Raw genomic sequence first — 24660 nt, 5'->3', positions numbered from 1 at the left:
TTGAAATTTAAAAAAAAAAAAAAAAAAAAAAAATAATAACTGAGTGGTTAGCATATACAAAGCTGTTGAATAATACAAAGACATTACATTAGATCTGTGTGGGCATCTGCCTTGAACCTCCATTTTTATATTATTTTCTAGAATGTGATCCTCTATGAAAAAGAGGAGTTACTTTTGAACCCCAAAAAACTTATGGGAATAGGTAGAGGAAATTGGCGTTTGAAGAGGCCACTTTTGGGCCTAGTGGTTGGGATAGCAAGATAGGGAAAGTTAGCAGGATAAAACTGCTTTAAAGGAATGAAAGGGAGGGAGGGAGAAAGGTGAGAAAAGGGAAAAAGAAGGATTGGAGGGGGATGTGGGCTTTTATTAGAGGCATATGATGTCTAGTAGTAAGGGAGTATTAGGGGAGCAGTAGTTAGGAGTGACATCAGTAAGCAGGGGAGATTATGAAGGACACCTCGTAGGTTTAATAGATAAAGGAGTCTTGGTGCACGTGACATTCATAGAGACACTATTAGTTATGTCTAGGGGTTAGGACTTAAGTGGTTCAGCAAGATAATAAAAATGCTTCTTATATGTATTTGGGTAAGTGATGTCTTCATTTGCACAATGCTTCAACAGATACTATAGCTATGTTGCTCCTTCTTCATAGGAAAGAATGAGGGAATTACTTCTGGGAAGCGTGTCACTTTTACAACAGGGGTAATATGAAAAGCAATAATAAATATCCATAGTACATTGTAGAGATGTGAACTTGCTATATTTGAGAGAAATAGAACCCATTATAGAGCAGTCCCATACTAGGAGGCATATGAGATAATAAATATGAGTGTTTAGAGGATATGCCCCATAATATTAGAATAGTACTAAGTGCAGATAAAACTCTGTATAAACTTAGGTGGAACAATAACATTCTCATAGAATAAACAGTATAAATAATTCAGCTCTGCGTGTCTTAATATTTAACATTTCAAACTGGTGGGGGACAAAGCCAAATTGTCCTTTGAAGTAAGAGTGTCTCGTCCTCATAGTATATGTTAAGCAGGCTATGGAGACATGAATTAGGAAGAAGCTGTCCTGTTTATCCTATCCCCAATCTGAGAGCTGAAGACACAGCGGCTATTGGGAGTTTCTGACTTGCGGCACATCTATTGCAGTCCGAGTGAGGTTTCTGGGGCTTTTGAGTAAGATCTTTGAGACCCTGCGGCCTGTTCATGTGCGGGACATTCTCTCTGCCTTCCACCTTCCTCTGGACTTTAGATAAAGGTTTGCAGTAGGCGGTTGGTCTGGCGTCTGTAGTGAGATCAGGCGTATACCGGGACTTGCCGAGTTGTCGTTTCTTGGTCCCCAGCGTGAGCCGGATACCGTAGTGAGATCCCTCTCTCGAAGGCCTATGTGTTGGCAGCTGTATGATAGGGAGTTGTGTCGGCGCAAGCGGTGGCGCTGTGTCCGACAGAGATCCCCGGCAAGACCTTGGCTTAGTAGAGGCGGCAGCACTATTTGACTGAATGGGGACCTGAGGGTCCGTTATGCTGTGCTGGGCGCGTGTCTCAGCTTTCAGTGTCTCTGTTACAATAGTTGCGCTGTAGTTCTCCTGGTGAAAGGAGAGCAGTAGGTCTTCAAAACATCTGTCCATCTGTCGCCCAAAAGCTGCTAGCCTATCCGCTATTTCTGTGGGTAAAGGGTTTCTCGCCATCATGCAGAGGTTACAAAGTCCCTGTTATTCCCGGTTGCTGTCAGAGGAGATGTTGTAGCATGGCCTGAGCCTCAAAATGGCGCCTGTGGTATAAGCTCTGTGCTGTCCTCCGTGAATAAATGTCACAAAATATGGTACTGTAGTTGCTTCCTGTGCCTTCTTAGTGAACTTAAGTGTTTTGCCTCATGTGCTGTTCTCGATCAGTGTGTAGTTACCTGCTCTGAGCGGTCAATAGAGTAAAAATCTATAAAATATAGCCGGAGCTCATGTAGAATGCGATCGCTCAGATGCAGGGCTGTCTCCGCCCCCCCGACTTTTTTAAATGTTTAAGAACTTTTTAATTTAGGGCAATGCCCTATAAAAAGGCAATTGTAAGGGCTATTAGTAGTTTAGTATTAGATTAGGGGGTGTTTTTAGTTTGGGGGGGATTTTTTAGTTTAGGTTTACATTTTTTATTTTGGATAGCTTTGTTTATTTTTTTTTCTGTTTACATTTTTTATTTTTTTGTAACTTTAGCTTGGGGGTTTGTATATTTTTAAAAATAGACTGCCCTCTGGGCAGGCTTATCGCCTGGTATTGGCTGTGCAAAACTTTAATAAAGGGATTATCTATCTTTTTAGACAATAACAATTTGGAATAGACTGTCCCTTTAATACAAAAAACCCCAAAATAAAATGAAAGTACATTACACACTGCGTATTTAAACATTTTATTGGGAGTTAAATGCTGAATTTAATGTCCCTTTAACCTAGGAGATACTGAGGCTGCTTCTCTCTCATCCACAGATATGGTACGGTTGGTCAGCTGCAGTGTAACGCTCCCGACTCTGCCCTGTCAGTAACCTTCGACCTATTGGTTTTTGCTATCAATTTGCACCCCCTTCCTCCCAGCGCCGGCTTCTGTCCAGGAACATACAGCAGCAGAGAGGAAACATACAGCCCACACAGGAGTGTGTCAGGAGCCCTCCGGGCCCTTTCAGTGCTACAGGACAAAACTTCATACATCCATACAAACTAGAGTGCTATTCTCTTTCTGGTAGTGAAGAACTGAAAGCCTTAGCATCCTCACGGCACAGAAAAATGAGAATTTGTTTTTTTTTAAAAATAATTTTCGGGTACTTTTGGAGTTATTATGACGACAATCTTAATGAGCAGCCAATGATTGTTCTTTATAGAGATGCACTTTGTATCATGCACAAACCTGGTTCTTTTCAAAGTGAGCAACAGATGTAAATATATATATACATTTATCCTAAAAACTGTACATATCTGCTTGTTTTTTTTCTTCTTCTTCTGGAAGATTCTGTTTTTACTGTGATGCACTTGGGGTGTATTGTGTTCGATACCGTTATATGCAATTGTTTAAATTATATTTTTTAGTATGACATAAATATCATTATTTGCAAAAGCTTAAAGGGACATTAAACCCAAATGGTTTTTTTTTTTATGATTCAGATAGAGCATGCAATTTTAAGCAATTTTCTAATTTACTCCTATTATTTGTTCTCTTGATATCTTTATTTAAAAAAGCAGGAATCTAAGCTAAGGAACCATCCCGTTTTTAGTTCAGCACCCTGGATAGCGCTTTCTGATTAGTGGGTACATTTAGCCACCAATCAGCAAGCACAACCCAGGTGCTGAACCAAAAAGGTCTGGTTCCTAAGCTTACATTCTTGCTTTTCAAATAAAGATAACAAGTGAACGAATAAAAATTGATAATAGGAGTAAATTAGAAAGTTGATTAAAATTTCACGCTCTATCTGAATCATGAAACAATTTTTTCTGGATTTAGTATCCCTTTAATTCAGATGCTTACATAGTGCTTGACCTGATGCTGTATATAAAAGTGTATGGTTCACCCAAATTCTTTCAAGCATTTTTTTGCAAACAATTTAAAAATATGTGTGCATTATTTGTATGAACAAGCAAACTGAATTTTTAGAAACCATAATTTTCATCATGCAGCACATTCCTCTATAGTTGGACTTTGCGGCTCTATAAAAGGTTGTGCCACATGATACAGGCGTACAGGACCTGATTGGTCAGACAAAACATAGCACTTTAGTGGAGCTGCAATGCATATGATAAAAATTGGGTGCCACACTTTTAATGCACGTTTTATGTAGATGTTTTTGTTGTTGTTGTTTCAGTTAACAGTTATTTAATTACATTCGCAAAATGCCATACCAGGCACGCAGGGCGAGATGCTTTTTTAGGCTATTTTGCTCTGCAATGGAATGTCAGTGGTTTAATAGTCACTCATAGCTTATTTCTTTTTATCCAAGTGTTCCAACTTGTGCATATCAGATGTTCTATTAAACGATTGGAGTCCAGCTGTTTCTGTTGTCTTTGGGTTTTATTAAGATAAACACTATATCCTAACATACGACAAGTAGATATCACTATGGGATAGGTTGTTTAGAGTTGTGTTACTTCAAAGGGTTAAAGGAACAGCAAATGCACTGAGTTTTTTTTATATAAAATGTTTAATTATGCGTAGTACAACGATTTCGCCATACACTTGTATTATTTAGATTGTCAATTTAAAGGGACAGTCTACACCAGAATATTTATTGTTTTAAAAGATAGATAATCCCTTTATTACCCATTCCCTAGTTTTGCATAACCAACACTGTTATACTAATAATATACTTTTTACCTCTGTATTTACCTTGTATCTATGCTTCTGCAGAGTGCCCCTTATTTCAGTTCTTTTGACAGACTTGCATTTTAGCCAATCAGTGCTGGCTCCTAGGAACTCCACGTACGTGAGCACAGTGTTATCTATATGAAACAAATGAACTAACACCCTCTAGTGGTGAAAAACTGTCAAAATGCCCTGAGATGAGAGGCGGCCTTCAAGGGCTTAGAAATTAGCATATTAACCTTCTAGGTTTAGATTTCAACTAAGAATACCAAGAGAACAAAGCAAAATTGGTGATAGATGTCAATTTGAAAATTGTTTAAAATTACATGCCCTATCTGAATAAGGAAAGTTTGTTTTGGACTAGACTGTCCCTTTAAAGGGATATGAAACCCAAAATTAGATCATGCGATATGAAACAACTTTCTAATTTACGTCTATTATGAAATTTCCTTTGTTCTCTTGGTATCTTTTGTTGAAAAGCAGGGACGTAAGCTCAGGAGCGTGTACTATATGGCTGCAGCTTTACAAGAATGGGATCCATATGCCACACTATTTGCTGCGATGCAGTGTTCCAGACGCCTACATAGGTATCTCTTCAACAAAGAATATCATCATAGGAACAAAGCAAATTTTGATAATAGAAGTAAATTGGAAACTTTTGAAAAAGGGTTTGCTTTGTCTGAATCTCAGAAGAACATTTTTGGGTTTTATGTCCCTTTAACCCTTTGAGTGCTAATGACGGCTCTGAGCCGTCACTGAGTTTCCCACTCTGGTGCTAATGACGGCTCAGAGCCGTCATGAGCACTCTCCCACCTTGAGGGAGATCTGGGGTCTCCCACCCGCTCCTACCCCGGCGATCGTGCCTGTAGAGTGACAGGCATCACCGGGGCTTTCCGTTTTGCGTGGTGACGTCATGCGTAATAACGTGATGATGTCACCGCACAACTTTATTTATACTTAACAATGTTAAGTATAGGAGGAGGGGGCATGCTGCTTATAAGCCTGTATCTCAGGCATCTAAGCAGTTACAGACCCCCAAGACCCACCATTGGAAAGGTAAACAGTGTAAATCTTGGGGGTCTGAAAAAAAAAAAAAAGTTAAAAAATGTTTGTTCAAAAAATTAAAATTGAAAAAAAAAACTTTAAAAATCTTAGCACCCAGGTGGGAAAGTGCTTAGCACTCAAAGGGTTAAACGGTCATTAAAGGCATTTTTTATATATGCATCAGAAATTAATTACTACAGTTGTGCTCATAAGTTTACATACCCTGGCAGAATGTATAATTTCTTGGCCATTTTTCAGAGAATATGAATGATAACACAAAAACTTTTCTTTCACTCATGGTTAGTGTTTGGCTGAAGCCATTTATTATCAGTCAACTGTGTTTACTCTTTTTAAATCATAATGAGAACAGAAACTACCCAAATGACCCTAATCAAAAGTTTACATACCCTGGTGATTTTAGCCTGATAACATGCACACAAGTTGACACAAAGGGGTTTGAGTGGATATTAAAGGTAACCATCCTCACCTGTGATCTGTTTGCTTGTAATTAGTGTGTGTGTGTATAAAAGGTCAAGAGTTTCTGGACTCCTGACAGACCTTTGCATCTTTCATCCAGTGCTGCACTGACGTTTCTAGATTCTGAGTCATGGGGAAAGAAAAAGAATTGTCAAAGGATCTGCAGGAAAAGGTAGTTGTACTGTATAAAACAGGAAAGGGATATAAAAAGATATCCAAGGAATTGAGAATGCAAATCAGCAGTGTTCAAACTCTAATAAAGAAGTGGAATATGAGGCGTTCTGTTGAAACCAAACCACGGTCAGGTAGACCAACTAAAATTTCAGCCACAACTGCCAGGAAAATTGTTGGGGATGCAAATACAAACCCACAAATAAGTTCAGGTAAATTACAGGATATGTGGTGTGGCTGTTTCAAAATGCACAATAAGGAGGCACTTTAAGAAAGATGGGCTGCATGGTCGAGTCACCAGAAGAAAGCCATTACTACGCAAATGCCACAAAGTATCCTTACAATATGCCAAACAGCACAGAGACAAGCCTCAAACCTTCTGGCACAAAGTCATTTGGAGTGATGAGACCAAAATTGAGCTTTTTTGGCCACAACCATACACGCTACATTTGGAGAGGAGTCAACAAGGCCTATGATGAAAGGTACACCATTCCTACTGTGAAACACAGAGGTGGATCGCTGATGTTTTGGGGATGTGTGAGCTACAAAGGCACAGGAAATTTGGTCAGAATTGATGGCAAGATGAATGCAGTATATTATCCACTTCTTGATTAGAGTTTGAACACTGCCGATTTGCATTCTCAATTCCTTGGACATTTTTTTATATCCCTTTCCTGTTTTATACAGTACAACTACCTTTTCCCGCAGATCCTTTGACAATTCTTTTTCTTTCCCCATGACTCAGAATCCAGAAATGTCAGTGCAGCACTGGATGAAAGATGCAAGGGTCTGTCAGGAGTCCAGAAACTCATTGACCTTTTATACACACACACACTAATTACAAGCAAACAGATCACAGGTGAGGATAGTTACCTTTAATAGCCATTTAAACCCCTTTGTGTCAATTTGTGTGCATGTTATCAGGCCAAAATCACTAGGGTATGTAAACTTTTGATAAGGGTCATTTGGGTAGTTTCTGTTGTCATTGTGATATAAAAAGAGTAAACACAGTTGATTGATAATAAATGGCTTCAGCCAAACACTAACCATGAGTGAAAGAAAAGTTTTTGTGTTATTATTCATATTCTCCGAAAAATGGCCAAGAAATCATAAATTCTGCCAGGGTATGTAAACTTATGAGCACAACTGTATATTGCATAAAATCTGTGAAAACAAGCATTTAAAAGTCTAATTTTGATATTTTTTGATAATCCTCTTTAGTATTGTAAATCTTATGTATTTTTCTGTGGACAATTAAAAGTACAATAAGTCAAAATTAAACTTTCAGAAATCAGACAGAGCATGTGATTTTAAACAGCTTTTCAATGTACTTCTGTTATCTAATTTGCTTTGTACTCTTGGTATCCTTTGTTGAAAAGCATATCTAGGTAGGCTCAGGAGCAGCAACGCACTACTGAGAGTTAGCTACTGACTGATGGCTGCACACATTAACATCTTGCCATAGGGGGATATTTATCAAGCCGTCAGCCACAAATATGCCGGAATTCCGCAGCGTAATTGTGGCGAGCTTGATCCGACCTAGTTATCAAAGCCTACAGACCGGCAAAAGTTGAAATCTGTGACGTAACATACGATCCGCCGGTCTCAATCCGACACAGATCGATGCTTACGTCATTACAGATGTTCTGAATACACATTCGGCACTATTTGACACTTTTTAAAAGTTATCATATAGTTAACAGATACGCTTGCGGCTATTCCGGCCCAGTATACCTGGTTTTCAATCCGCCACCCTAGAGGCCACGGATGCCATAGGAATCAATGGGAGTCTGAAAGCAGCGAAAGCTTATGTTCGATGCTGCCAGATATCCCATTGATTTATATGGTAGAAAACCAGTTACGTTTACACATAACACCCTAACATAAACCCCAAATCTAAACACCCCTAATCTGCTGGCCCGACATCGCCGCCACCTACATAATGTTATTAACCCCTATTCCGCCGTTCCCCGACACCGTCGCAACTAAATAAATGTATTAACCCCTATCTCGCCGCTCCCGGACCCCGCCTCCACTAAATAAACTTATTAACCCCTAAACCTCTGGCCTCCCACATCACTACCATTAACTAAACCTATTAACCCCTAAACCGCCAGCCCCCCACATCGCCATAAACTAAATTAAGCTATTAACCCCTAAACCTAACAATCCGCTAACTTTACATTAAAATTACAACATCCCTATCTTAAAATAAATTTAAACTTACCTGTAGAATTAAAAGAAACTAATTCTAAACTATTAATTAACCTACCCTAACTATTATACTAAAATTACATTAAAGGGACGCTCAATCAAAATTAAACTTTCATGATTCAGATAGAGCATGCCATTTTAAAAAAAAACTTTCCATTTACTTCCATTAACTAAATGTGCACAGTCTTTTTATATTTAAACATTTTGAGTCACCAGTTCCTACTGAGCATGTGCAAGAATAAGTGTGTATGCATTTGTTAATGACTGATGGCTGTTACATGGTACGTGTATGCATTTGTGATTGGCTGATGGCTGTCACATGGTACGTGTATGCATTTGTGTTTAACTGATGGCTGTCACATGGTACCTGTATGCATTTGTGATTGACTGATTGCTGTCACATGGTACAGGGGGAGTGGAAATAGGCATAACTTTTAAAATTGTCAGAAAAAAATTCTACTACTCATTTGAAGTTCAGACTAAGTGCTTGTAAGTCTTGTTATCTTGCATTTGTTGATTATGCAAATCTACTGTGTTGACTGGTCCTTTAAACTAGCAATTAAATTAACTATATTACATATTAAAAAACCCTAACCCTACTCAAATTATTTAAATTTACTATTAAAAATGACTAAATTACAAAAAAATAAACGCTAAGTTACAAAAAATAAAAAACACTAAATTACGGAAAACACCCCCCACAGTATCAAAAATAAAAACGAATTATACCTAATCTAATAGCCCTATCAAAATAAAAAAGCCCCCCAAAATAAAAAACCCTAGCCTACAATAAACTACCAATGGCCCTTAAAAGTGTCTTTTGCGGGGCATTGTCCCAAAGAAATCAGCTTTTTCTCCTGTAAAAAATAAATAAAATACAAACACCCCCCAACAGTAAAACCCACCACTCAACCAACCAACCCCCCAAAATAAAAATCCTATCTAAAAAACCTTATCTCCCCATTGCCGTGAAAAGGGCATTTGTATGGGCATTGCCCTTAAAAGGGCATTTAGCTCTTTTACCTGCCCAGACCCTACTCTAAAAATAAAACCCACCCAAAAAAACTTAAATAAACCTAACACTAACCCCCGACGATCCACTTACAGTTTTTGAAGTTCAGCTTAAAAGATCCATCCAGCTGGCAAGAAGTCTTCATCCGGACGGCCTCTTCCATCTTCATCCATCCGGCGAAGTCTTCATCCATATGGCCTCTTCTATCTTCATCCATCCAGTGCGGAGCGGGTCCATCCTGAAGACATCCGGCATGGAGCTCCTCTTCAATACGGTCGTCGCCGTAAACTGGAACTTGAATGCAAGTGACGTCATCCAAGATGGCGTCCCTTGCATTCCTATTGGCTGAAAGGTTCTAATCAGCAAATAGGATGAGAGCTCAATCCTATTAGCTGTTCCAATCAGCCAATAGGATGAGAGCTTAATCCTATTGGCTGTTCCAATCAGCCAATAGGATGAGAGCTCAATCCTATTGACTTTTCCAATCAGCCAGTAGGATGAGAGCTTAATCCTATTGGCTGTTCCAATCAGCTAATAGGATTGAGCTCTCATCCTATTGGCTGATTGGAACAGCCAATAGGATTTTAGCAGCTCTAATCCTATTGGCTGACTGAAACCTTTCAGCCAATTGGAATGCAAGGGATGCCATCTTGGATGACGTTACTTGCATTCAAGTTCCAGTTTACGGCGGCGACCGTATTGAAGAGGACCCGTGCTGGATGGATGAAGATAGTAGTGGCCGCATGGATGAAGACTTCTTGCTGCCCGGATGAAGACTTCTTGCTGGCTGGATGGATCCTTCAAGTGGAACTTCAAAAACTCTTAAGTGGATCGTCGGGGGTTAGTGTTAGGTTTATTTAAAGTTTTTTTGGGTGGGTTTTATTTTTAGAGTAGGGTCTGGGCAGGTAAAAGAGCTAAATGCCCTTTTAAGGGCAATGCCCATACAAATGCCCTTTTCAGGGCAATGGGGAGCTTAGGTTTTTTTAGATAGGCTTTTTATTTGGGGGTATGGTTGATTGGGTGGTGGGTTTTACTGTTGGGGGGTGTTTGTATTTTTTTTTACAGGTGAAAGAGCTGATTTCTTTGGGGCAATGCCCTTCAAAAGGCTCTTTTAAGGGCCAAAAGGCTAGTTTTTTTTTGTTATTTTGGGGGGGCTTTTTTATTTTGATAGGGCTATTAGATTAGGTGTAATGCGTTTTTATTTTTGATACTGTGGTTTTTTGTTTTTTTTGTAAGTTAGCGTTTATTTTTTTTGTAATTTAGTAATTTTTAATAGTAGATTTAAATAATTTGAGTAGGGTTAGGGTTTTTTAATATGTAATATAGTTAATTTAATTGGTAGTTTAATGTAATTTTAGTATATTTAGTGGCGGCGGGGTCCAGGAGCAGCAGGATATGGGTTAATACATTTTATTTAGGTTGCGGCGGTGTCGGGGAGCGGCGAAATAGGGGTTAATAACTTTATTAAAGTTGCGGCAGGGTCCGGGAGCAGCGGGATAGGGGTTAAACATTTTAGTATAGTGGCAGCGTTTAGTGACAGGGTATAAATAATAGACTAGAAAATGTGGATAAAGAGAATCCACAGAAAAGTATGCATATAGCACTCTAATGTCCAGACTTGGAAATTATACGGTTTTCTGGTGGTTTAAAACATAACTTTTAATTATTCGTTTAAAACAATATGAGCTACAACAAAACATCCATACATTTAAAATATTGAACTATGTTGTTCACTAAATTATGGTTCAAGAAGAGGGAGTCAGTTAAATAATAGTGGCCTTCCTCAGTTGATATCTCCTCTTCTTCTATAATTCAGTGTGTGTTATACCTATGTATTAGCTTAAATTGGGTACATGTGTGATTTATCGTGGATTTACTGTCTGATCATATTTACTCTATCATCTCAGGTCATAGTAAATATATGTCCAAAATGTATATGAGCAGACTAGTTATCATCAACATTCTAGTATTGGGAAAATTCCCATGTGTGTGTCCCTAAATAAATGTCACACATGCGGGAGAGAGGGGGGAAGGGGGGGGGGTGGTGGAGAAATGAACTAAACCGTCTGCTAGATCACAACGTGTTAAGCGGGACATAACCAATAGGAACTGAGCTCATATGAGTTGCTATTATGTATCACGCTGATGTTACTATTGTATCGTAACCAAGTGACCGATAAACTGGCACAGATACAGCATTAGCGCAGTGAGAATATTGGCGAATTCCCAATGTGTTAATATCCACTGAACAGTGTTATAACCAGGGGTACGGGGAGACCATACAGCAATTATATAACGTAACCATTTTACTGTCTGCTCAGTAGCACTCACAGCTACCTATTTGTGGAAACCTGGGGGCGTATAGTAAATTGTAGTGATCTCACATTAACAATGTCACTGTGTAATTGTTAGAATTATATCGATGTGAGGCTACCTGAGCGAAAGAGCACACAATTAGGATATAACTTCACCAAATAGTATGGACGTTTTTTCGTTCTTATTTAGTTGGCACAACAGACTCGCAAGTGCTTATAAGATTATTTAGCCATGCTCAACCTGTATATACTAATTAACAGGGAGCCAGTAGCCAATAGAAGCCCGTGTAAACCAAGTGAGCACTGTAAATATCGCAATTATAATTATCGTATTTTTATAGGATGACCTGCCAATTAGTACGGCACAATACTAGCGATATATGACAGCGAACTAATATCCAATTGGTTAATGCCTAACGATCATTAATATAACAAGGGGCACGGAACACTACTCAGTAAAGTCATAGTATATCCTACTATTACTAAAACGAAGTAATACGGCTACCCTCAAACAGATACTCTGGGGTAGTGTAATCAAATGTAATGATCTAGTATACACGGTGTTACAGAGTATTATGTAACCGTTACAATTTTGTCTTTACATGTTCAAATAAAGAATCCTTAACCGCAATTACTACTATACATTCCGCGCTGCGGAATCTGTTGGCGCTCTACAAATAACCGATAATAATAATAATAATACATGTGACTGACAGGCATCAGAAATAAACTCAGTTTAGTTGGTAGTACTTATGATGAAGAGTGAACCTTAACACGAGTTCAAGCACAATACTATTACACACATTTTAAGGTCCTGAGTTAACACAAGTTTACCATCTGTTGCACAAATATTGGGTCACCGAATAACGGTATAATAGGAAAGTAATTAACCCCAGCATTAGAATAGGGAAACCTCCCTAATTAAACCAGTTGCTGATCAGGTTTATATGGTCTGAGTAAAGGCATTTTGTATTCTACCTAGATACATTAGTATCAGTAGGTCTGTTTTTACAATTATATATTGATCCCAGACCATATCCAGCAGTCCACCATATACTGGATGAGAATTCAACGGTGGTTTACCAATACCATTATTTAACATCAAGTAACCCAACTGTGGCCTCAATATTAATTGATAACTGAATATATCATCAAGTAAACACACTCAATCACGTTCCCTTTTACATGAACACGCTGTGATCTAGCAGACGGTTTAGTTAATTTCTCCACCCCCCCCCTTCCCCCCTCTCTTCCGCATGTGTGACATTTATTTAGGGACACACATGGGAATTTTCCCAATACTAGAATGTTGATGATAACTCACTAGTCTGCTCATATACATTTAGGACATATATTTACTATGACCTGAGATGATAGAGTAAATATGATCAGACAGTAAATCCATGATAAATCACACATGTACCCAATTTAAGCTAATACATAGGCATAACACACACTGAATTATAGAAGAAGAGGAGATATCAACTGAGGAAGGCCACTATTATTTAACTGACTCCCTCTTCTTGAACCATAATTTAGTGAACAACATAGTTCAATATTTTAAATGTATGGATGTTTTGTTGTAGTTCATATTGTTTTAAACGAATAATTAAAAGTTATGTTTTAAACCACCGGAAAACCGTATAATTTCCAAGTCTGGGCATTAGAGTGCTATACGCATACTTTTCTGTGGATTCTCTTTATCCACATTTTGTAGTCTCACATTAACCTATGCAGAGCACCAACTCACATAGTATGAAATGATTTATCAAAGCACAATTATATAATAACATTAGATAATATAGTGCCACCATATAACCTAGATACAAGTGGGGATTGTCAATTTTAGTGCCATTGTTTCTTTCTATCTTTACATAGGGTATAAATAAAGTTGGTAAAAAGCCGAATAGCAGCGAGATCGATGACTGCTAGTTAACAACAGTCCGATGCTCATCGCCCCGTACTTGGTGCGCGGCTTTTTGCCGGCTTTTTTTTAATAAATATGGAGATTGTATTCAGGTCCGCGGCCGCAATGTTAGGCGAGTGTATTGGTGCCGGCGAATGCAGCATAGTTGAGGCTTTGATAAATATCCCCCATTGACTCATGCAAATGTGTTCAGCTAGTGCATTGCTTCCCCTTCCACAAAGGATACCAAGAGAATGAAGCACATTTGATAATAGAAGTAAATAAGAAAATTGTTTAAAATGTTATGTTCAATCTGAATCATGAAAGAAAAATTTTGAGCTTCATGTCATTTTAACCCCTTAATGACCACAGCACTTTTCCATTTTCTGTCCGTTTGGGACCAAGGCTATTTTTTACATTTCTGCGGTGTTTGTGTTTAGCTGTAATTTTCCTCTTACTCATTTACTGTACCCACACATATTATATACAGTTATTGTCGGTATTAAATGGACTTTCTAAAGATACCATTATTTTCATCATATCCTATAATTTACTATAAAAAAATTATAAAATATGAGGAAAAAATGGAAAAAAAACCCACACTTTTTCTAACTTTGACCCCCAAAATCTGTTACACATCAACAACCACCAAAAAACACCCATGCTAAATAGTTTCTAAATGTTGTCCTGAGTTTAAAAATACCCAATGTTTACATGTTCTTTGCTTTTTTGCAAGTTATAGGGCAATAAGTACAAGTAGCACTTTGCTATTTCCAAACCACTTTTTTTAAAAAATTAGCCCTAGTTACAGTGGAACACTGATATCTGTCAGGAATCTCTGAATATCATTCACATGTATATTTTTATTTTTAGAAGACAACCCAAAGTATTGATCTAAGTCCATTTTGGTATATTTTATGCCACCATTTCACCGCCAAATGCGATTAAATAAAAAAAAGTTCACTTTTTGACAAATTTTTTCACAAACTTTAGGTTTCTCACTGAAATTATTTACAAACAACATGTGCAATTATGGCATAAATGGTTGTAAATGCTTCTCTGGGATCCCCTTTGTTCAGAAATAGCAGACTTATATGGCTTTGGCATTGCTTTTTGGTAATTAGAAGGCCGCTAAATGCCGCTGAGCACCACACGTGTATTATGCCCAGCAGTGAAGGGGTTAATTAGGGAGCTTGTAGGGTTAATTTTAGCTTTAGTGTAGTTTAGTAGACAACCCCAAGTATTGATCTAGGCCCATTTTGGTATATTTCATGCCACCATTTCACCACCAAATGCAATCAAATAAAAAAAAACCTTACATTTTTCACAATTTTAGGTTTCTCACTGAAATTATTTACAAACAGCATGTGCAATTATGGAACAAATGGTTGTAAATGCTTATCTGGGATCCCCTTTGTTCAGAAATAGCAGACATATATGGCTATGGCGTTGCTTTTTGGTAATTAGAAGGCCGCTAAATGCCGCTGCGCATCACACGTGTATTATGTCTAGCAGTGAAGGGGTAAATTAGGGAGCTTGCAGGGTTAATTTTAGCTTTAGCATCTCACCTGACACATCAGACCCCCTGATCCCTCCTTAACAGCTCTCTTCCCTCCCCCACCCCACAGTTGTCCCTGCCATCTTAAGTACTGGCAGAAAGGTACTAAAATAAAAGGTGTTTTTTTATTATTCTGCTGTGTAGCCCCCAACCTCCCTGATCCCCTCCCCCCAAACAGCTCTCTAACCCTCCCCCTCTACCGTATTGGGAGCCATCTTGGGTATTGGCAACTGTCTCCCAGTACCCAGTTTACAAAAAAATTGATTTTTTTATTTTTTTTTAGATTTTTCTGTAGTGTAGCTCCCCCCCCCCCCCCCAAAGACCAACCCCCCACCAACTCCCAGATCCCTTAGATCTTTTACTTGGCAATTCCCTCCCCCTTCTCTCCCACTTATTATCACAACACCCACGCTCCACCCACGATCCCGCCTCTTATCTCTTCCAGGCCGACACAGATGGCCGCCCACTCGCCTCCCACATCGGCTCCCACCAACGATTACGTCCATCGATATCCGATGCAGAGACGGCCGCAGAGTGGCTCTGCATCGGATGGCTAAAAACAGGATCGCTTCCAACCACTTTCAAAGACCAAGGACGTACAGGGTACGTCCTTGGTCGTTGACAACATTTTTCTGAAGGACATACCCTGTATGTCGTTGGCCATTAAGGGGTTAAAGACAGATTTAAATGAGCTCCTACACATATCAACCAATCAATGTGGCTCATGTAGGTCAGGATTGTACAGTCCATTGAATGCCTTTCAGCTACAATGTTCAGATTTAAATAACGGCAAAAGCTGCCAAAATCAATCATGAAAGTACACTGAAGTTTTGTTTCACTCTGCATAATTAAACACATTGGCCTAGATTACGAGTGGAGTGGTAGTTTGTGCCCCCGCTCGCACATTAACTCCGCTAGAAGTAAGCTTTTTATGCGTGTTGGGTAGCTTGCGTATTACAATTTGAAAGTTAAAAGTTTTCACTTGCACACTAGCCCGACGCGCGCAAAAAGCTGAACTTACAATAGAGCGTGAAAAGTGGAAAAAGAAACGCCCATACGCGCGAGCAAATCCCACTGCATTTTCTAAAGTGCGCTAAACCGGCATGAAATATGAATATTTCACATTCCAATGTTTTTCACAGAGAAGAATATGTTCTATTTATTTATAAATACATATTTATATGGTACTATAAATATATATCTATATATATCTATCTATATATAGGTATAGATATATAAAGATACATATAGGAGTGTATATTTAAAAATACATAGAACATATTCCCCCAATGGAATGTGAAATATTTACAGTAAAGACATAGTTAAAACCTTTATTAAATATGAATATTGCATAATGATGCCTTTACATGTTTGCAGCTACTTAACTGCAAAGGGTCCAATGCACTTATATGTATACATATGTATTTATGTGTTTATATATGTCTGTATATACATATATATATATATATATATATATATATATATATATATACAGTATCTCACAAAAGTGTGTACACCTCTCACATTTTTGTAAATATTTTATTATATCTTTTCAACACTGAAGAAATGACACTTTGCTACAATGTAAAGTAGTGAGTGTACAGCCTGTATAACAGTGTAAATTTGCTGTCCCCTCAAAATAACTCAACACACAGCCATTAATGTCTAAACCGTTAGTAACAAAAGTGAGTGCACCCCTTAGTGGAAATGTCCAAATTGGGCCCAAAGTGTCAATATTTTGTGTGGCCACCATTATTTTCCAGCACTGCCTTAACCCTCTTGGGCATGGAGTTCACCAGAGCTTCACATGTTGCCACTGAAGTCCTCTTCCACTCCTCCATGACGACATCACGGAGCTGGTGGATGTTAGAGACCTTGTGCTCCCCCAACTTCCATTTGAGGATGCCCCACAGATGCTCAATAGGGTTTAGGTCTGGAGACATGCTTGGCCAGTCCATCACCTTTACCCTCAGCTTCTTTAGCAAGGCAGTGGTCATCTTGGAGGTGTGTTTGGGGTTGTTAGCATTTTGGAATACTGCCCTGCGGCCCAGTCTCCACTTCAGTATGTCACAGTACATGTTGGCATTCATGGTTCCCTCAATGAACTGTAGCTCCCCAGTGCCAGCAGCACTCCTGCAGGCCCAGACCATTACACTCCCCCCACCATGCTTGACTGTAGGCAAGACACACTTGTCTTTGTACTCCTTACCTGGTTGCCAGCACACACGCTTGACACCATCTGAACCAAATAGGTTTATCCTGGTCTCATTGGACCACAGGACATGGTTCCAGTAATCAATGTCCTTAGTTTGCTTGTCTTCAGCAAACTGTTTGGGGACTTTCTTGTGCATCATCTTTAGAAGAGGCTTCCTTCTGGGACAACAGCCATGCAGACCAATTTGATGCAGTGTGCGGTGTATGGTCTGAGCACTGACAGGCTGACCCCCCCCACCCCTTCAAACTCTGCAGCAATGCTGGCAGCACTCATACGTCTATTTCCCAAAGACAACCTCTGGATGTGACGCTGAGCACGTGCACTCAACGTCTTTGGTCGACCATGGCGAGGCCTGTTCTGAGTGGAACCTGTCCTGTGAAACCGCTGTATGGCCTTGCCCACCGTGCTGCAGCTCAGTTTCAGGGTCTTGGCAATCTTCTTATAGCCTAGGCCATCTTTATGTAGAGCAACAATTCTTTTTTTCAGATCCTCAGAGAATTCTTTGCCGTGAGGTGCCATGTTGAACTTCCAGTGACCAGTATGAGAGAGTGTGAGAGTGATTACACCAAATTTAACACACCTGCTCCCCATTCACACCTGAGACCTTGTAACACTAACTAGTCACATGACACCGGGTAGGGAAAATGGCTAATTGGGCCCAATTTGGACATTTCCAATTAGGGGTGTACTTACTTTTGTTGCCAATGGTTTAGACATTATTGGCTGTGTGTTGAGTTATTTTGAGGGAACAGCAAATTTACACTGTTATACAGGTTGTACACTCACTACTTTACATTGTAGCAAAGTGTCATTTCTTCAGTGTTGTCACATGCAAAGATATAATAAAATATTTACAAAAATGTGAGGGGTGTACTCACTTTTGTGAGATACTGTATATATACACACACACACACACACATACATACTCTAACACCTGAGACCTCATATCTTTGATCCCTTATAACTTTTTTTTATGCAATTTTTTTTTTTTAATAATTTTTATTAGACAGTGTTATTGTTAGTGTAACTGTACTGCAACTTTTGTGTCTCCCATAACAATTAACCAGAGCTTTGAAGTTTCGCTTTCCAGACGCAAGTTAAATTGAATTGCGCTCAAGCAAACACGTTTACTTTCAACCTTTACTTTCTAGCCCATTATGGGGGATTACATTTTGTGTTTACTGTCCCTTTAAGTCTGAAAATTAAGATTTTTTTTCTTCCAATTTTAAGAAATGATAGATCACGTCAGGCTTCACAAGCCTAACCCTGCACCATATCTGTCCCAAATTGGGTTCAACAGAGATTATCGGATAAGGAACCACAAAACAATGATGTTGTTAACCTAATAATCATGGCGCTTGTCTAGTCCAGTAACAAGCCTAGATGTGGTGAATAGAAATTAGCTATTGAAAAACAATTGTAGCAAACAAAGTCTTTATTGCATTCAAACATGTTTAAATTCACTTGCTATGTTAATTTATTGCAAGACTGCAGAAAAATCTTGTAATCACCAGGTGTCTACTGCCCCTTTAATGGAAATGATTGGCACCTATATTTGTTGAGCTTCCATTGTTCCCTATCAGTTCTTGCAAAAGTGAAGCTCCGTCCTTCATTGGAATTAGCTAAATTATCTAACGCCGCAGGTCATCGCAGGGTCCTGCTTTATACTTTGTTTTTACTGATACATGAAGATTTCTAAAATGTGAGATTTCATTTTCATGTTATTATATAAAACCCGGCTAAGAAGTGACTCCAAATAGCCACAATCCTGGCTACATCTTATACTCTTAAAGGGTCCTTGAGCTCAAAATTAAGATTCATCATTCAGATTAGGGGTGTTAATAAGGATCCTTCGTGAGGGTTCGAATGCAGAAGAAGGCGACCTGTCGCGCATTCGGCTTTTTCCATATCCGCATTCATTCTTGTAAAAGTTCAACACACTAGTATCTGTGCAAATCCAATTTTTAGTGTGTTAAAGCTTTACAAGAATAAATGCAGAGAGAGACAAATCCCACGAGCGGTCACCTTCTTCCGTGTTCGGATCCTCACGAAGGATCCATATGCACACCCCTATTTTTTTCCTAATTGGAAAGAGTCCACAACTGCATTCATTACTTTTGGGAAAATAAGAAACTGGCCACCAGGAGGAGGCAAAGACACCCCAGCCAAAGGCTTAAATACTCCTCCCACTTCCCTCATCCCCCAGTCATTCTTTGCCTTTCGTCCCAGGAGGTTGTCAGAGAAGTGTCAGAATTTGTTTTGTCTCTTATGGAGGGTACTACTCTTCGCAATGGGACAGGAGTTTTAAGTAGCCCTATAAGCTTCTCAGTGAGGGCCTGGGTGAAAGTTAGAGTCCGGAGATGCAGGGAGAGTTCTTTTGCGACATCATCCCAACTCATATTAACAGCTCCTACAGCAATTGGCTTTGACGAATTTCGCAGACTGCTTTTTCTCTCAAGTCCATGTCAGGAGCGATGCTACGACCTGTCACACTTGAAGGGCAGTGTTCCTGTTCCACGGTGTAGATTCTGGTAAGATAGTTTCATTTTTTGATAACATAATGTTAACACAGAAGACAGGGTCACAGTGTGGCGCCTTTTATCTTTATAGAATCAAGGATTAATATCTCCTTAGGGGGATTATTGAACAGGGGGGAATAATAATCTTATATGTTTATTTGATTTTATGCTGCTTTATGTGTGAGATGTTATGGGCTCTTATGCTGTTATGGAATATACAGATTTCACTTTGAACAGGGGGGAATAATAATCTTATATGTTTATTTGATTTTATGCTGCTTTATGTGTGAGATGTTATGGGCTCTTATGCTGTTATGGAATATACAGATTTCACTTTGAGAGCCATGCAGCTTACAATCTTGGCGCACTTTCATAGCAGGGACGGTCTTGCATTGTGCACCATGTGATTCATTCCCTCCTTTGTGACTATCAGAGAGGAGTCATACATCTCTGTACTGTCTGGGTCATAGGAGGTGGTGAGTGCCCCAGCCATTGGGGTAAAGAGATGCCATTATTTTATTAAAAAAAAAAAAAAAAAAAAAGAGTATGTTTTATCTCTCTAGTTCTCCGGTTATTGCACTAGTGATGGAGGATTCGGTTTCTTTAGAGGGCACTCCCTCTATTCCTAAAGAGCAATTCCTGTTTTTATGGGGAGGAGGCCCTAGTTCCCCCTCTCAATTATGTTCCATAAGCCTTGATAATGTGGTAATATCAAACATGTTTGATATCACGGAGCCGTCCACCTCTGAGTTGTCGTTCAGTGAGGTGCATACCCTACATTGTTATCTCTATACACATGCAGTTTTCCCGTAGCATTGCTGATCTTCTATCTGGAGTGGGCCTTTTTTCTCCAGACGTTACTGTGCAGTTCAGACAGCGGTGTCTGCGGCCTTAATGCTTTACCTCGCCCTGCTAAGCGCAATCGAAAAGTTACATATTGCACTCCTTCCCAGAGTACATCAAATAATTTTTGGATTTAACTGATAGGGTTATCCGAGGATGAAGTTCTTTCTGAGACTTTAGAGTATGAACTTTCTGTGTCAGAGTCTGCTGCCTCTCAACCTCCAGCTGCAGCGGAACCAGACTTTAGTTTTAGGAATTTGCCCTTATTCTAAAGGAAGTTTTTGGCGAATTCAGAGGTTCCAGAGGTCATATTGCCTGATGAACCTTTATTTCCTAAATAGAATAGAGTTTGAGGACAGGGTGGTGCCTTCCCTTCCCTGCTCCTGTTGTCCCGAGTATTCCACCTTGGACTGTACAGTTCCCTGCGGGTGCGACTATCCCTGAGTGTTGTGCCTTTCGTTACAGAATTGCACACCTTCGCGTGTTACTCAGACATGTTTTTTTTTTCAGTTATTGAATGACCCTATCCTTATCGGATACGGGAATACTCAGTCTGCTCTTTGAATGGTGCACCTCATTAGACATGGGGATGATGTAATCTCCTGATTGTCCATGTATTGAGATATTTTCCAGTTTTTTTGGAAGATCAGGGCTCCTTTTGGCTGGTCCTGCGGTAGACCTGTTTCTTTTTGAGCGTTAACCTATGGGTTGCCTTTTATTTTATTTTCATCCAATAGCATGTCCTGTCTGTTTTCCTTCTTCCCCTCTGAGGGAGGATTTATGCGGCTTGATGGTTAGGACCCAGATTGCAGGCTGGTCCTGTTTGGGTTCAGTTCTGTCTGGTAGCTGTTCGGACACGTGGCGCTGCTCTGCCGAGTGCTCATGTTATCCTCTGTGTTCAGCTAAGCATTCTAGAGGACTGGTGGGTCCGTGAGGCAGGAAGGATTGTCTCAGTCCTTATGGCCTTCAATTTGGATGACTGGTTCAATGGAGTTCCGCTGTGTCTCTCCCTCTTGTGTCTGGGGTTGTCAGACCCTAGAGCTCCTTCCCATGTAGTGGAGGGTTGGTGGGCTTGCGCCCTCTTGCCGCCGAGTTGTGCAGTTTGGCCTTTTTTCTTTTGAGGCCCTGGGAATTGTCCTTCTGGACTTAGTTCTCAGCAGCTAGTAGTTTATTGGGTAGTTCAGCTGCCTTACAGCGGATGGGTTGCAGAATGTGACCAGCTGCAGCTATTGCACATTGACTGTGCACTGTTTAGCTGTTTTTTATTACACCGTTTGGCCTTCCTCTGTTGTCTCCATGTGAGTTAGGTCTCCTTTTAGGGACCTGGGTTCCCCTCTGGGATATGGTTGTTCCCTGTTAGGGGCACTGGTTGTGGTCTCCTTTGGCTCTGCTCGGAGCTGGGGATGCTGTGCGTCCTTTTCGCTCTATGATCCTCTGATTATATGGAGGTGATGCGGAGACCAGCCTTTGCTCGAGTGATTTTGGCCTCGAGGTATCCCCTTGCTTGTTGTCCTGCTACTGTTTGAGAGTCTATGGGCTCTAGTGTCGTTGTACGACTTTTAATGCCTTAGCTCCTTTGGAGCATTGGACTTTCACAAGGGGTGGTCTCTTCCTTGGGTCAGGGCTTGCGAGTTACCTTGTTATCCGGTTTGATCTGGATATTGCATTGATATCTCCCTGTGGTCTGTTTTTTTTATATCAGACGGGGTGTTAAGTTCTTGGATATTGTTTGTTTAAACAATTGGGGGCTCGGATCTGTTTTCTCCCTGGTGCTTCCGGTTGCTGAGGCTTCGCTCAGTGTTTTCCTTTGTGGAGTTGTTGCCGGACTTTTTGGCTCTAGGGCTGGTTCGGGGTTCCCCAGTTCTTGGGAACTTGGGCTATGTCCTTTTACTTGGACTAATTGACCTGGTCATGGTTGGCCAGGTTGTCTGAGTGCTGATGCTCATTGGGCTGGACTTACGCCTTTATGGTCGGTTTCCCTTGGTCAGCTTGCTGTGGTAACCTTCTGGATTCACTGCTCTGCAGGCGAATGGGTTTGCAGTGTCTCTGCTGCAGCTATTGCACATTGGATGTGTGTTAGCAAGCTAATTCCTTAGGGGGATTCCTTCCAAGTTCATCTGCGTTGGAGATTGATCTCTCCTTTAGCCTGTGGCTTTGTGTCTTGTGGGCAGGGGCTCTGCCTTTTTGGCCCCATCCCTTTTCTTAGGGTGGGGGGTTTATTCTTCTTATGGGGGTGTGGTCCTTTTTCTAGGGATTCTCTTGGATTCAGGAGGTTGGAACTGAGAGTTAACCTTTCAGAGAGGGGTGTTTTTCTCTGGGTTGTTACATTCCATCTGGAGTCTTGCTGGCTCTGTGTCGAGACTATGGTGGGCCTTTTGTTAGATTGCTTTGGGTCTACGGCCTTGTCATCTGTTTCTAAGGAGTCGGGTTGACAGCCATGCTCTGTTGAGATGGCTGTGGCCATTCTTTTTTTTTTTTTTAAATATTTTATTTTCATTTTTCAACATAAACAAAAACCATAACAAACAAAAGATTACATATTTTGCATCCCTGCATTACATTTCAATTGTCTCATATTGCTAATACCCCTCCCATAGGGGGAGAGGCATTTTAAGATATGATTCTTACATTGACGGTCCTGGCAAAGTTGAATAACACATTTTAGTTATATCCTTAGGTTAAGCAAGTCTCACCCGAACCAGGAATTGCCCGAGCTAGGATCATAACCCAACCCTCTATACATAGGCCGCATATGCACAAGTCCAAAGTTGGGGTTGTATTTGCCTCAGCTACACTTCCAATGAGGTTTTACATAGCAAAGCAAGGGAGCATTCATACAACAAAGTAACATACAATACAGACAGACAAGACATACAAGAAATCAAAAAAGTCTCCGAAAATTATCTTATGAGTGTGGGCGAATCACAAATGTTGTACTGCGAACCATATATAAGGACCTAACAGCTTCTAGTATATGCCCCTGGGATAGGAAACCAGACTGAATGGGGTTGGCCAGGCTTCTGAACTTAATACCATGAATCTATTAGAGTTCACTTCCTGCTTCTATGTTTGTATGAGTCCCAGAGGAACAATATGTCTTCGTATAGATCTAATTTTCCCTCCCGAAGGAAATAAAATCTCTCAAGGAGAAGGTCAGAATCCACCTGACTCTTCCAATCCTCTATACTGGGGATGGTGGATGATTTCCAATGTCTAGGTATATTTTGCTTTGCTACATTTATCATTATTAAAAATAATTGCCTTCTAATCTTGCATGGGATTTGTGGGGTTTGAGATAAAAGAATTAGTTCTAGACTAGGCGCTAGTTGTGTGTGTAGTATCGAGTTTATTTCCTCAAAAATATTCCTCCAAAAAACATTGATTGGGTTGCAGTCCCACCAAATGTGCCTCATGTTACCAATTTGGCCCCCACATCTCCAACATGTGTTAGAGCATTTTTTGAATATATATTTAAGTTTTGCTGGTGTTAAATACCATCGCATAAATATTTTAATGTTCGTTTCTTTAGCCTTAGCGGAGTGGGCTGATTTTGACAAATTTTTAAACCTATTGCTCCATTCCTTGGGAGGTGTGGTTCCTATTAATTCCCTGTCCCAGCTCTTAGTGTATGTTGGGAGATCCGGAAATCTGTTATCCAAGACTAATTTGTACAGTGTTGAAATAGATCTTTGGGATTTCCTACCATGTATGCAAGCTTGTTCAAATTGAGTTGGAATCCTTGTTAGGTCTGATTTGCATCTATGGGAGTAAATGAAGTGTCTAATTTGATGGTAACTAAACCACGAGGACAAAAAAGGAGTATCCATGTCATTGAGCTGTTGTTTTGATTTTAATTTGCCTTTATCCATAATTGTATGTATGGGGATCTGAGATAGGAAGTCAGGTTTGACATGTGCAGACTCATCTAATCCTGGGGGGAATTCCTGGTTTGATAATAATGTTGTGAGTGGGGAATATTGTGTGGAGATTCTTTTAAATGATTTTAATATGAGTCGCCAGTCTCTCCAGGTCTCATTGGTCATT

General features: G+C 39.9%; 1 protein-coding gene across 3 annotated transcripts in view; it reads left to right on the top strand.

The window, feature by feature from the left end:
• Window positions 1-24660, top strand: part of SREBF1 (sterol regulatory element binding transcription factor 1) — a 121283-nt gene that overhangs the window by 82472 nt on the left and 14151 nt on the right. Inside the window, exon 19 of one of the 3 annotated variants that reach the window (XM_053694334.1) lies at window positions 2482-4028. The exons of the other annotated variants lie outside the window; for them this stretch is intronic. Coding sequence (XP_053550309.1) covers window positions 2482-2537 — 56 coding nt within the window. The 3' untranslated portion in view covers window positions 2538-4028. Of the gene's footprint in view, window positions 1-2481; window positions 4029-24660 lie in introns of those variants that run through there. 3 annotated transcript variants of the gene reach the window in all.

This window comes from Bombina bombina, chromosome 11, assembly GCF_027579735.1.
Source record: "Bombina bombina isolate aBomBom1 chromosome 11, aBomBom1.pri, whole genome shotgun sequence".
NCBI lineage: Eukaryota > Metazoa > Chordata > Amphibia > Anura > Bombinatoridae > Bombina > Bombina bombina.
The sequence above is the reverse complement of the archived record's forward strand: the minus strand, read 5'-3'. Positions and strand labels throughout refer to the sequence as shown.